Genomic DNA, 12,471 nt, shown 5'->3' with positions numbered 1-12,471 from the left:
ATCCATTCTAAAACTTGCAATGCAACCCACAAGCCAACACCACTACCCATGCTAAAACCCACCATCACCGATAACCCATCGAATGCTAAAGAGAAAGACATGAGAGAAAGAGACTGCATTTAAGGAGAGAGGGATGAGAGAGAGCGAGAGAGAAGAAAAAGTAACATTGGTGTAATGATTTACTACTAGAAGCATATTATTGCAGCGAAGTAAAATTTTTTTACCCCAATTGGAACTCTAAATGGAGTTAATATTTTTGTTGTTTGGTGTGCTAAAACAGCATTTTGGATATTTTTAGCAAACTCAATGCTAATGGTTGATACTTGATTTTTTTTTTTTTGATGTATGTGAAATTGTGAATCAAACTCCACATTCTCCTCAACCCTCCTCAAGTTAGAAATGACCTCTCTAAAAAAAAAAAAGAAAAAGAAAACAAAAAACAAAGGTAGAAAAAAGAAAACAATAAAAAAAGCCAACCCATAATTCTCTGCGTGTATGTTGCGCTGTCTTTCTCTCGCGTCATCTTTCGTTTTCTTTCTGTCTTTCTCCTCAAACACACACACACACACACAGCGGCTCTAAAACTTTCTACACAACCAAATTACCATTCAACAAAAATTTGCAATTCCTTTCAAAAACTCAGATTTCCTCATTTTTGGGTTCTCTCCTTCCTTCCTTCGCTCTCTCCGCTCCCAATATTCTCTCTCTCTGTCATAACAATAATACATTGAAAGAAAGCAAAGCTTCTCTCTGTCTCTCTCTCTATCTCTCAGATCCATTGATTGGATCAGAAACATCAGGTACGTTCCTTCATTTCCATCTCGATCTGATTTCAGATCTGATTTCTCTTCCTCTCTCTTTCTTCATTTCTTCTTCTTCTTTTTTTTGCTTTCATTTTTTTTTTTTATCACATTTAAAATAAAACAAACATGTTCTTGTATATATATAAATATCTGGATCAGCCACACTGCAAATTTTTATATTTTTAAAATTTTTTACGAGATTTTGAATTGAGAAATGATTGGCTGAAATCGAAATTCTGTTTCGTTTTTACGAGACTTGTAATTGAATTTTGATTTCATTTCATTGTTTGTTGTGCACACAGAAACAAACCACGCTCATTGTTGTACAGCTGGTTTTTTTTGTGCTCATCTCTACGATTTGTTGATTTTTAAAATTTTAATTTTAATTTTTTGGTTGAATAATCAAATACTGTGACCTAGATTGAGTTTTTATTTTTATTCTATTTAATTTTCGATGTTATCTGAATTGTTGATTGCTGGATTGGAAGTAGTCAAAGCCGGCGAAATATTACTGTGAATATTCTGTTTTGTGTGTGTGTGTTTTTTATTATTATTATTTTATTTTTTTCGTTTTCCTTATTTTTAAAAAATTTGATTTCATGTGGTTGGACTAGTCTATATTACTTTTATTTTTGGACTAGTCATAAATTAATCTGTCATTTTCTTTAGCTAGTAATTGAAATCACCCTAAGGCTGCCTAGACCCCATGAAAATGGGAGCTTTGTGTCCTGGGTACGACCTTTTTAGCTAGTAATTATGATTAATCCATGTTTTTCAAAGGTCGAGTGAAGCGGGGTTCTAAGATTTGAAAGTATTGTAATTAGTCAGAAGAGGGTAAAAACTCTTGATATTGCCTATGAGTTTTAGCTCCAATATCGAGCCACTTCTTGGTGTTTTTAACCGAGATTTTTGGGGTTCAAATCCCCCCTCTTCCAACTATTAAAAATTATATATATGTATAAAAAGAGTCTAGCTTCATTGGGTATTGGTTTTTTCTATTGTTAAGCTTCATTGGGTATTGGTTTTTTCTATTGTTAAGCTTCATTGTTATCTTGAAGTCTTATAACGTCCAGGGTTCAAGTCCCATATGGGTGTGCGTGTAACTTACATATGTATATGTTGGATATCTTAATGGGTATTGGTTTTTTCAATTGTTAAGCTTTACTGTTATCATTGAAGTCTTTTTGATTAAGTTTTCCTTATATACAGTGCATGAAGAATATTTGAAGCGAGATTCATTTCAAGTTGACTGTGCAACTTACGCTGCTACCATAGAGTATTGATTTATTTGAACAAAAGCTACAATGAAGAAGGTCTTTGATCAAACCGTTAGGGATCTGTAAGTCTTAACTGTGATTCTTATTATGTAGTTTCTTATCATGGTAATCTCATTGCTATTTGAGTGTTCTGTTTTCTTGATTCATCATTGGCAATATTGGTGAGAAAAGATTATTCTTTGGATAGTTTCTCTTGAATTACAGAGTCAGTTTTCGGAGTTTAGTCTTGTTTATTCATTCATTATATCTTGTTTCTCTATTATTATATGACAACAATTGTCTAAGACGTTAATTTTTTACTGCTTTTCTTACAGTAAAAGAGAGGTGAATAAGAAAGTGCTTAAAGTCCCTGGAATTGAACAGAAGGTAAAAAGATTTCCTTTAATTTTTTTGCTTATTTGGGTTTTCAAAACTTTGATTGATTCGTCCCCGTCAATATCTGGGGGCACTGGTGGTGAGATTGAACAATAATTGCCTGTGTATTGTCCCTATGTTTATTATTGAAAGATCTTTGTCTGGTGATTAGCACTCTTCTGTTAGGCTATTGCTCCTTGTCAACCAGATGGAGTATAGATGATCTTGAAATGCAATACCATGTGACTTAATATGCAAGCTGAGTGAATTAAAATTTCTGTTATTTTTCCCTTTTAGGTTCTTGATTCTACTAGCAATGAGCCCTGGGGTCCTCATGGATCACTTCTTGCAGATATTGCAATGGCAACCAGAAACTAGTAAGCTTCAACCATCCTTTTATTTTAATTCACTTGCGTATCTTGTTCCAATGTAGTTCCTTTTCTTATTTCCTATTTCTCTCGCTCTTTATTTCTTTCTAAAGTAAATTTGTTTGCTTTAAATATCAGTCACGAATACCAGATGATCATGGCAGTAATCTGGAAGCGGATTAATGATACTGGCAAGAACTGGCGGCATGTCTATAAGGTTTGCAATTTTTATGATTTTTTTATTTTTTTATTTTTTTTAAGTTAACTTGTGGATGCTACGTATTTGGTTTTCTTTCCAACTTCCATGTGATTTCTACACTGTCTGTCTTCTCTATCTTTACTAAATGGTTATGGTATTGGAATCTGAAAAAAATTATCTCTGGGGAATCACTCCTTCATGTTCATTCCTCAATTTCAGGCTGGACCTTGGATTTTGATTTGTATTTGGTACTTTATTTGTTTAGCATCTGCTGCTTTTCATTCCCACATTACATTGTGATGTTGTAACTAAAATTATAATTGTGTTGAACTTCAGGCTTTGACTGTTTTGGAGTACCTAGTAGGCCATGGGTCCGAGCGTGTCATAGATGAGATCAGGGAACATGCATATCAAATACAAGTAATTCCCAGTTCCTCAGTGCTATTTGATTGTCCATAGTTTGATTTATTGTTAGATGACTTCCTGTTCAACTTGAGATGTATGCACTGTGTTATTGATAAGTTTATATTTCTGTGTGGCAGACGTTGTCCGATTTTCAGTATATTGATTCCAGTGGAAGGGACCAGGGAAGCAATGTCAGGAAGAAATCTCAGAGTCTTGTGGTCCTAGTGAATGATAAAGAAAGGATAATTGAAGTTAGACAGAAGGCAGCTGCTAATAGGGACAAGTAAGTTTGTTCTTACTTCTCAGAAAGAGTTGGCTAAAATGTTTCCATTCTTGTATTGCTGGTTTACTGTTCACCATGTCATTTTAGAATTAGTCATGTGCTACCATGATGTCACAGCTTGATGTTATATTTAGGCTAAAATGAACTCTATACTCTCTAAGTTTGGGGTCTCTTCTAAATCGGTCCCGCACCTTTCAAAAGTTACAATTTACACTCTTGACTATTACAATGTTGTCAATCTGCACCTTCCATTATGTTCCGTTACATTTTCAATGTTAACTTGCCTCAAGACAATATTGTATATTTCTCTCTGTCCAACATGTTTGTGTGGGTTTACGGCAAGATTCTAACAGAAGGGTCACATTGATATTGTTGTAATACTCAAGTGTGTAAATTGCAAGTTTTGATAGTTAAGGGACTGATTTAGAAGCCAATTTAAACTTATAGGGTATAGATGTTATACATATCTTATTATTATTATTCTCTTTCAATTTCCTGCTGTTTTAGAGTTTTGACCCATATCTTTAGTTTCCATTTTCATGTTGAAATCACACCATCCCAAAAGAAAAGCAACAGTTACTGAGTTACCTCATTTTTTATTTTATTTTATTATCAGGCAAGTAAATTTTCTAGAAGTTATTTTTTAAAGCTTTCTATTAAGTTACAACTCTTCAAATTTTGTGAAGTCTTTATGATATATTGTTCCTTAAATTTTCAGTACAGTTTGAAAGGTATGTTGTTTATAAGTAGTCTTATAAGGAGTCCATATTTGTTTTTGTTCTGTCATGTAACACATCAGATGGATCTGTCTACTTTTCATTGATCATTCTGCAATTGGATTCTAAGAGTGGTATTCTCATGTTACTCTCTAATAGATTGTCACAGTTACTAATCCATTTTGGATGAGTCAGTGCACTTTTTCCTTTAGATTTCTCCAAGTGGATTTTTCACGTTACGCTCCGTTTGTTTCAAAGTAAAATATTTGCAGATGTATACTTATCAAAAAAAAAAAAAAATTTGCAGATGTAAAATATTTTCATTAAAACATCTTCATTTTACTGTGTTTGATTGCGTACTTGAAAATACAGTAGAAATCATTTTCCAATGTTTGTTTCATTGTAAAACGAAATTTTTTTTCATAGTTCTCAAAACCCACCAAAAGCAAGCATAGTTGCACAAACCACCACCACCCAAAACTTTGCATTGGGAAGAAAAAACAGCCACCAAAACACAACCAGCCACCAAACCCCACCAACCATTCAAAAAACAGCCACCAACCACCAACAACCAAAAATCTAGATCAGAAAGCCAAAAAAACCCTCCATGAAACCAAATCAGAAACCCAAAAAAAAGAAAAAAAAAAAAACCCCACGAATAAAGAACCTAATCTGAACATCTAAGCAGAGGCAAGATTGGAGTAGCCACCAAAAGCCCAAGACCACCGCTTGTCAATCAGACCCAAGGGATGGTGCTAGAGAGAATAGAAGAGGGGGTTTGTGCAAAGAAGAGACAGTGATGAAGCTTGGTAGCGCCGATGATGGTGGGTGGTGTCGGTCAGTGGGTGGGCATTGGTGCAAGATGGGTTGTGCGAGATGGGTGAGGGAGATGGGTTGTGCGAGATGGGCCAGGGAGATGAGAGGGTTGTGGCCTTGTGAGTGAGAGAGTTGAGAGGTGGAGAGGGAGAGAAGAACCATGGGATGGAGGGTGATGAGCAATGGGTGAGTGACTGGCTGGGTTGTGGGAGAGGAGCTGAGAAAGTGAGAGGGGGAGAAGTTGAGAAAGTGTTGAGAGTGAGAGTGGAGAAGAAAGTGTAAAATGATTTACCGTTTTTTCAAGCATAAAACATTTTACAGATTTTTGCCTTTGATTTTTCCATTGACTGAAAATATTTTACAGTTGACTAATTATTTTACTGCAAAACAAACACCGTAAAATGTGAAAATATTTTCCTGTAAATATTCTACAGCAAAACAAACAGAACGTTGTTCTTGTGTTACTCATCTAATTTTTTTAAATCTTTCTTGGCAATTCTTGTATACTGTCTTATGAAAATATTTAGCTCCTTTCTCCCCCTCTTTCCCTCCCTTGCACCCAGGCATAGCTATATCTGATTATCTGTGTTTGAAAATTTGTCTGGATATAAGAATGAAGGGAAAAGCTTATGATCCACTAGGTTTAGAACTTCACTAGTGTTTTTTTTTTTTTTTACTCGCCTTAATGGGAGTTTATCATTAATGAGAACAGGTTCCGTACCGCCTCATCAACTGGTGGAATGTATAGGCCCGGTTCATATGGTGACAGATATGAGGATGATCGTTATGAAGGCCGCTATGGAAGCAGGGATGAAGATAGGAATGGTTATGGTTATGGGAAAGAAAGAGAAATGGGCTACAGGGATGATGACCGGTATGGCAGATATGGGGACTCAAATAGTCGTGATGGAGATCGTTATGGAAGAGATTATGATGAACGCAGTAGCAGAGATGGTTACAGGGATGATGATTACCGTGGAAGAAGTCGAAGTGTTGATGATTACCAATATGGCTCAAGAAGTAGGAGCTCTGACAGAGACAAAGACCGTGCTTTTGATGATGATGGTCAATATTCTTCTCGGTATGTGTCTATTGGTATAGATATTTATAATTAGTTTAATAAAAAGGATATTGCAGTTTCTATTGTTGGGTTTTTTTTTGGTTGGTCATTTTAGTTTTGAAGAAGCAACTATATCACAGAAATGCATGTTGATTTTGCTGGTATGGATGAGGTTTCCTCATGTCAGAGAAAGTGTAGGCTGAAGAAGTATAATCTGGCACAGCCTCCTTGAATATATTTAGTATCCAGCAACGCCAAAATAAAACAAACTTACTTCAATTCATAAAATGGAACTATCCTGGATCCTTGATTATGTGGTTTGTGTTAAATGGAATTACTATAATGCAATGATGGTTTACAAATTTTATTTTCCCTTTGCAATGTAAGCATGCATATGATGCCTTCATGAGATCCTTGATTTAGAAAATTTACTTTTTTTTTTTTAAATTTTTTATTTCTTCCCCTACAGAGGCAGTGGTGCCAGAGCTGATGACCAATCTCAGGAGGGAAGGTAAATTCTTTGTGGTTGGATTGGCAACTTGTTGGTGTTAGTGGGTCTTTTAGCTCAACCTTGTCAACTGTCCGACCAAGCAGCATTCATTGTATAAATACTTTAAATTCTTTTGGCAGGAAGCTCGATCGGAAATTTTCTGAACAGAATATTGGTGCTCCTCCAAGTTATGAAGAAGCTGTGAGTGAGTCCCGAAGCCCTGTTCACAGTGAAAGGTATAGATGTTGCAGCATTAAAATGCACCATTTTATTGCCTTGACTATTACATACTAGTTGATTCAATTCTGATGTATTCTTGATGTCAGGGGTGGAGAAACTCCAGTGGCATCTGCTCCCAGAGATTCTTCACCAGTAAGCAATATTCCAAGCCAAGCAACCACTGCTCCTGGTGCTTCAGCATCTCCACAAAACCAGGAAGTTGAGGCTTTCGATGAATTTGACCCTCGAGTTTCAATTTCAGGTAGACAAAGCAATATAAATATGTTCTTTTTCTGTTCCAGTCTGAATTGCTCCCTAAACTGTCGCAATGTGATCTTAAAGAGAAGGATTTGGATTTCAGTTTTTAGTTTAAATGACTTGATAATATCACAAGTGTTCATTTGATCAAAAATTAGGTCTATACTTCCTCTGAGGGGGTTTGAATCCCCTTGGGTGTGTGAATAATTTTCAAATAATAAAGAATGGATGAGTGCTAGAACAGGAAGGAGCAGAAGCTATGCTAAAAGATGAGGAAAACGAGAAATTTATGTATTTTATTATTTTTCTGTTGGTGCAATTTATGTATGGATTTAAGCTTTATTAATATGTGGATTTGAAATGATTAGGTGTAAAATGTCGTTTCATTACTTGCAGATGTACCAAAACAAGCTTTGTCATTTAGTAATTCTAGCAGCTTAGTATTGCCATCCAAAAAATGAATCACTTGCCTCGTGCTAGGCCTAGCTGCTGGCACTGAGCGTGAGCAAAGCAGGCCTACATGTCTTTGCTTCACAGAAAAGTGACCATGTTGCTTGAGATGAAAAATACTTGAGCTGTACTCTTCAGAAACTCCTGTCATGTCTGGATGTGGTTGTGCATGTGTATAATGAGGCTGACTTCAAAACTAAAAATATCATTGGGCTTGTGGGCGGTGCACATGTGAAGTCTGTAGACGGCTAGAGTCATAGTGATTATTTAGCAAGAAAATCAAGCTTTCAAAACCTGAAACCTCAATCTATTAATTTGAGAAAGCTTCTACATGCATTTGATTGCATTGATTTTTTATGATTTTAGTAGCATTAATGGTGTATTGGAGGGGCTGCAACTTGGACTGCTTTCTCCTGTGTTTGTGTTCCCTTGCATGCATGGACTTGATTGGAGTTGTAACACATTGTAATTGATTTAGCACATCTCTAAATAGTTAGGAGTTCGACAAGTGCGCATTTAACACATTGAACACATGGAAATTCATTCAAGCACATGCCTAATGAGTTAGTTTGGCATGAGCTAATAGGAATGAAGCATGTAATAGCCAATGCGAATGAGGCATGAAGTGTATAACTAGGGCATTGTAACCATGTACTAGTGTACTAGTCATATATGAAGATGGATGAATTGTTTTCTTCTTGTTCTCTATTTCTCTCTAAAATCTCTCTCTAATTTTTTCATTTCCAATGGAGGTGGTGACTCCCTACGCATCTCTAACCCAAGAACCGTCCTGAAACATCAAAACCTTGCTAACCATTAGACATAACTGAAACCCTAAAGAGCTCAAACACCCAAACCTTAGCCTTCCCTAATCCAAGAACCCACTTGAAACATCAAGGTCACCCTAACCCTGACTGAGCTCCTATCAATATTCTAAGATTTAAGAACAACTTTTTTTGCTACTTTCATGAGGGCTGAAATTGCTGTTAATTAACATGATGTGAAGCAGGTGACCTAATCATTTAAGTGTAACAAGGAGTTAGTCACCCCCACCAGCCCCCATTCTTAAAATTAAGAAAAAGAGATTAGAGTGGTGTACGGCGTACCTCTATGTGATTAGTACTGTGACTTGCTACTGTTTGGAGTTTGATATAATTATAAATAATAATGGTGTCTGAGGAGATAGGACCCAAATTTGTTTGGTTACTCTTGCAGAAAACCAGCTACACAGGTAGAAACTCATTACTGTACTTTGTCCCTTTTTTCAGCTGCTCCAGCTACCTCAAACAATGCTGAGATGGACTTACTTGGCTCTCTGTCAGATTCATTAGCCATTGTGCCAACTACATCTGTTACCACAGCCTCTGAGGCTGATATTCACACAAACTCTGCTCCATCTTCCACTTTTGTGGCGGCACCATCAGTTGCTAATGTTGTAAATCAGGTAGGCATCATGTGTTAAATGCAAAAAAGTTTTATAATACTATTTTTCTTGAGTTAACTAATGACAGATTGATATGCCTTTCATCTTCATCCTTAATGAATTTAATGGGCTTATTTATGAAACTACGGTGATACTGTGTGCTAATCTGGTGTAGCCTTTCAGTGGCAGGTTTGTTTCTAATGAAGTAGTCCGTAATTTAATCTGCTCATCCTCAATGAAGTAGACCGTATCTTGAAACTGGACTTTAAGTTAGTAAAGAGCTGGCTATTTACTAATTACATGTCCCATTTTTGTTTCTATATAGAATTATTATTGTTTGCCATGTTCATAGTATTATCATGTAATATTAAGAAAGAAACATTCTAATATAATTTCTGATGATATTATTTGGGATTTGAAATTGTAGACATGATATTTCTTTTCCTACACCACACCCTTCCCCCCCCCCCCCCCCCCCCCCCCCCTCCAAAAAAAAAAAAAAAAAAAAAAATCATAGAAATTTGCACTTGTTATCCCAATTGATTGAAACTGTTTACCCTTGGTGCAGCCTTTTGAAGATCCATTTGGCGACTCTCCTTTCAAAGCTATTCCTTCCACTGATGGTGTCTCGTCTCAACAGCAGACTTCTGCTTCCTTCCAGCCTACCATGAACCAGAGTGCTGAACCGCTCCAACCTGGTGTGCCAAAGGCTGATATGGTCTCAAATTTTGACTTTGGGGACACATTTGGGGGGCTTACTTACTCTGGGCCCAACGTCCCCACTATTCAACATCAAACAAACCCACAGTATTTGCCTCAGGAGCTGTCAAGTCCACAGGAGAACACTGATATTCTGGCAGACATCCTCCCACCTTCTGGACCTTCACCTGCATTCACTTCACAGCCAGCTCCTTCACCTGCTTTTACTTCACAGCCAGCTCCTTCACCTGCTTTTACTTCACAGCCAGCTCTTTCACCTGCTTTTACTTCACAGCCAGCCTTTTCAGCTCCAGCTGGTCAACCTGCACAGCCAACTGCAAATGTTTATGGCAGTTTTCATCCACAGCAAGGACCTATGGCTCCTCAGGTTCAAGCTGGACCTACTGCACAGCTCAACAGTGGAAGCTTCCTCCCACAGGGAGGATCTACAGCTCCCATCACTTCACACATGCCTTTTCAAACTCCAGCTGGACCAACTCCACAGCTTAATGGTGGAAACTTTTATCCTCAACAGGGAGGATCTGCACCTCCCATCACTTCACATATGGCTTCTCAAGCACCAACTGGACCTGCTGCACAGTTCAACGGCGGGAACTTCCTTGCACTACAGGGTTCTGCAGCTCCACAAGCTACACATGCCACTTATCAAACTACCACCGGACCCGCTGTACAACAAAATAATGATTTCCTTGGTAATATGCTTCCTCAATCGGGACCAAACAACCACATGAATTTACAGCAAAATCTTCCATCTTCATCAGGATCACTTTCAACAGTTCCTCAACCATCCAAGGACAAGTTTGAGACCAAGTCAACTGTTTGGACTGATACACTAAGCAGAGGGCTAGTCAATTTAAATATATCCGGACGTAAGTGCTCTATGCTCTAAAATCTTAATATTATGATTATGGTTTCCTTACAATTGATGACTGAATATCTACTATGTATGAGAGATTTTGGGATGATTTTTTATTTTATTTTCATATGCAGCTAAAATAAATCCATTGGCGGATATTGGAATTGATTTTGATGCCATTAATCGGAAGGAGAAGAGGATGGAAAAACCTGCTGCAACTCCTGTAACATCTACGATCAACATGGGTAAAGCTATGGGATCTGGTTCTGGGATAGGTCGTGCTGGTGCAAGTGCTCTCAGAGCTCCACCAACCCCTATGATGGGTTCTGGTATGGGTGTGGGCATGGGTATGGGTATGAATATGGGTATGGGTGGTGGGCCTGGTGCAGGCATGGGCATGGGGGCTTACGGAGGCATGAATCAACAACCCATGGGTATGAGAATGGGGATGAACATGGGCATGAATATGAATATGGGTATGGGGCAAGGAGTCCATATGCAAGCACCAACTGGATTACCTCCTGGATCAAACATGTCTGGTGGTTACAACCCCATGATGGGCACAGGTGGTTATGTGCCTCAGCAGCCTTATGGTGGCGGTTATCGATGAGATTGAGCCAATTCCCTCAATTGGAGAGTTGGAAAAGTGATTAATACTCTGTTTTGTTTTGAGGTGAAAGAGATTGACATAGCAAAGCCAGTGTTATTATTAAACCCCTCAACAATGCACTCCGGTCCAATGTTTGGTATACAGTGCTGTATTTTATATCAATAGTTGTAATATTCTGGAAAATGGCCGATGCGATGTATGTTTATTCATTCTCCTTTTCTTGTCTTATCCCATCATTCCTTTTGGGTCAGGAGAGTTGTGTAGGATTGCTGGTTTCAGCTGTTGTGATATTGTTCATTGGTGAGGATGACCTTTCTCAGGTTATCACTTCTTTGATCTTTTCTTTCCTTTTCCCCCCATATATATATATACATATATTTTTTGACATTTGACAAACATGGGTTGGCAACAATAAATATGATGATTCATTTTTCTACTAACTCGATCTCATTTGCTTTATGGAAACGATTGACTTCAAGATTCAGGTGATTGATATATAATGTTTTGCTGATTACCGCGTGCTTATAACATTTAGGGTCTATTTGTTGAGTTTATGGTTTCAACTTATTTTAGTTAGTTTATTTATGTTTTTTGAAGTCTCATTTCTTTTAGGTACTGTTTTTTTTCTTTTCTTACACACATGATTTTGTAAAATAAGCCAATGGAAATAAGCTCATCAAAATGCATTCTAAGTAGATGATGTCTGGTTAGGTTCTAGATCAGTACTAGTTTCAGCATAGATAATCTCCAGTGCAATGTGCAACCTTTGGAATTAAGGGTCATGCAGTGTGCTTTATTTTCTGCTCATCCCTCTGTTATCAATCTGAACAACAATATTTATCTGAAAGCGTGCTTGTCTCTTGCCTTTCTGTGTTAGGGGAGATGAAATGATCTAGGCTTTATTTTCTACTAGGTCCTCAACTGCCTTTGTTTCCTTTTTTTTTTTTGGTTGGGGGGGGGGGGGGGGGGGGGGGAAATATTTATGAGAATATTATGAGATTGTGTTGTCATAAGCTGTCATGAGTTCCTCACTTTCTGCAATGATCTTGTAATTACACGCTTGGCCTTTAAATTGAAGGTTTTTTTATATTTTTTGGTAACAAGGGAAATACGTTACAAACTGAAGAGTTTGATTACAAGGCACACAGTGCCTATCAAAACACA

The 12,471-nt window shown here is 37.4% G+C and overlaps 1 protein-coding gene across 5 annotated transcripts; it reads left to right on the top strand.

The window, feature by feature from the left end:
• Positions 1-510: 510 nt before the first annotated feature.
• Positions 511-11,747, top strand: LOC126702904 (clathrin interactor EPSIN 2-like). Of its 5 annotated transcripts, none has more exons than XM_050401764.1 (15): positions 511-800; positions 2,013-2,142; positions 2,395-2,446; positions 2,732-2,811; positions 2,941-3,019; positions 3,338-3,421; positions 3,544-3,689; positions 5,934-6,302; positions 6,751-6,792; positions 6,912-7,007; positions 7,098-7,252; positions 8,967-9,142; positions 9,690-10,038; positions 10,099-10,710; positions 10,832-11,747. In XM_050401764.1, exons 2-15 carry the CDS (start codon positions 2,108-2,110, stop codon positions 11,305-11,307), a joined length of 2,751 nt encoding a protein of 916 aa, XP_050257721.1. In that variant the 5' UTR covers positions 511-800; positions 2,013-2,107; the 3' UTR covers positions 11,308-11,747. The 5 variants fall into 5 exon arrangements, with proteins under 5 accessions (XP_050257721.1, XP_050257720.1, XP_050257719.1 ...); XM_050401763.1 differs by having other exon boundaries at positions 10,069-10,710; XM_050401762.1 differs by having other exon boundaries at positions 9,690-10,068.
• The last annotated feature ends 724 nt before the right edge of the window (positions 11,748-12,471 follow it).

This window comes from Quercus robur, chromosome 10 (genome assembly GCF_932294415.1).
Source record: "Quercus robur chromosome 10, dhQueRobu3.1, whole genome shotgun sequence".
Taxonomy (NCBI): domain Eukaryota; kingdom Viridiplantae; phylum Streptophyta; class Magnoliopsida; order Fagales; family Fagaceae; genus Quercus; species Quercus robur.
This window is presented reverse-complemented; position numbering and strand designations above follow the sequence as displayed.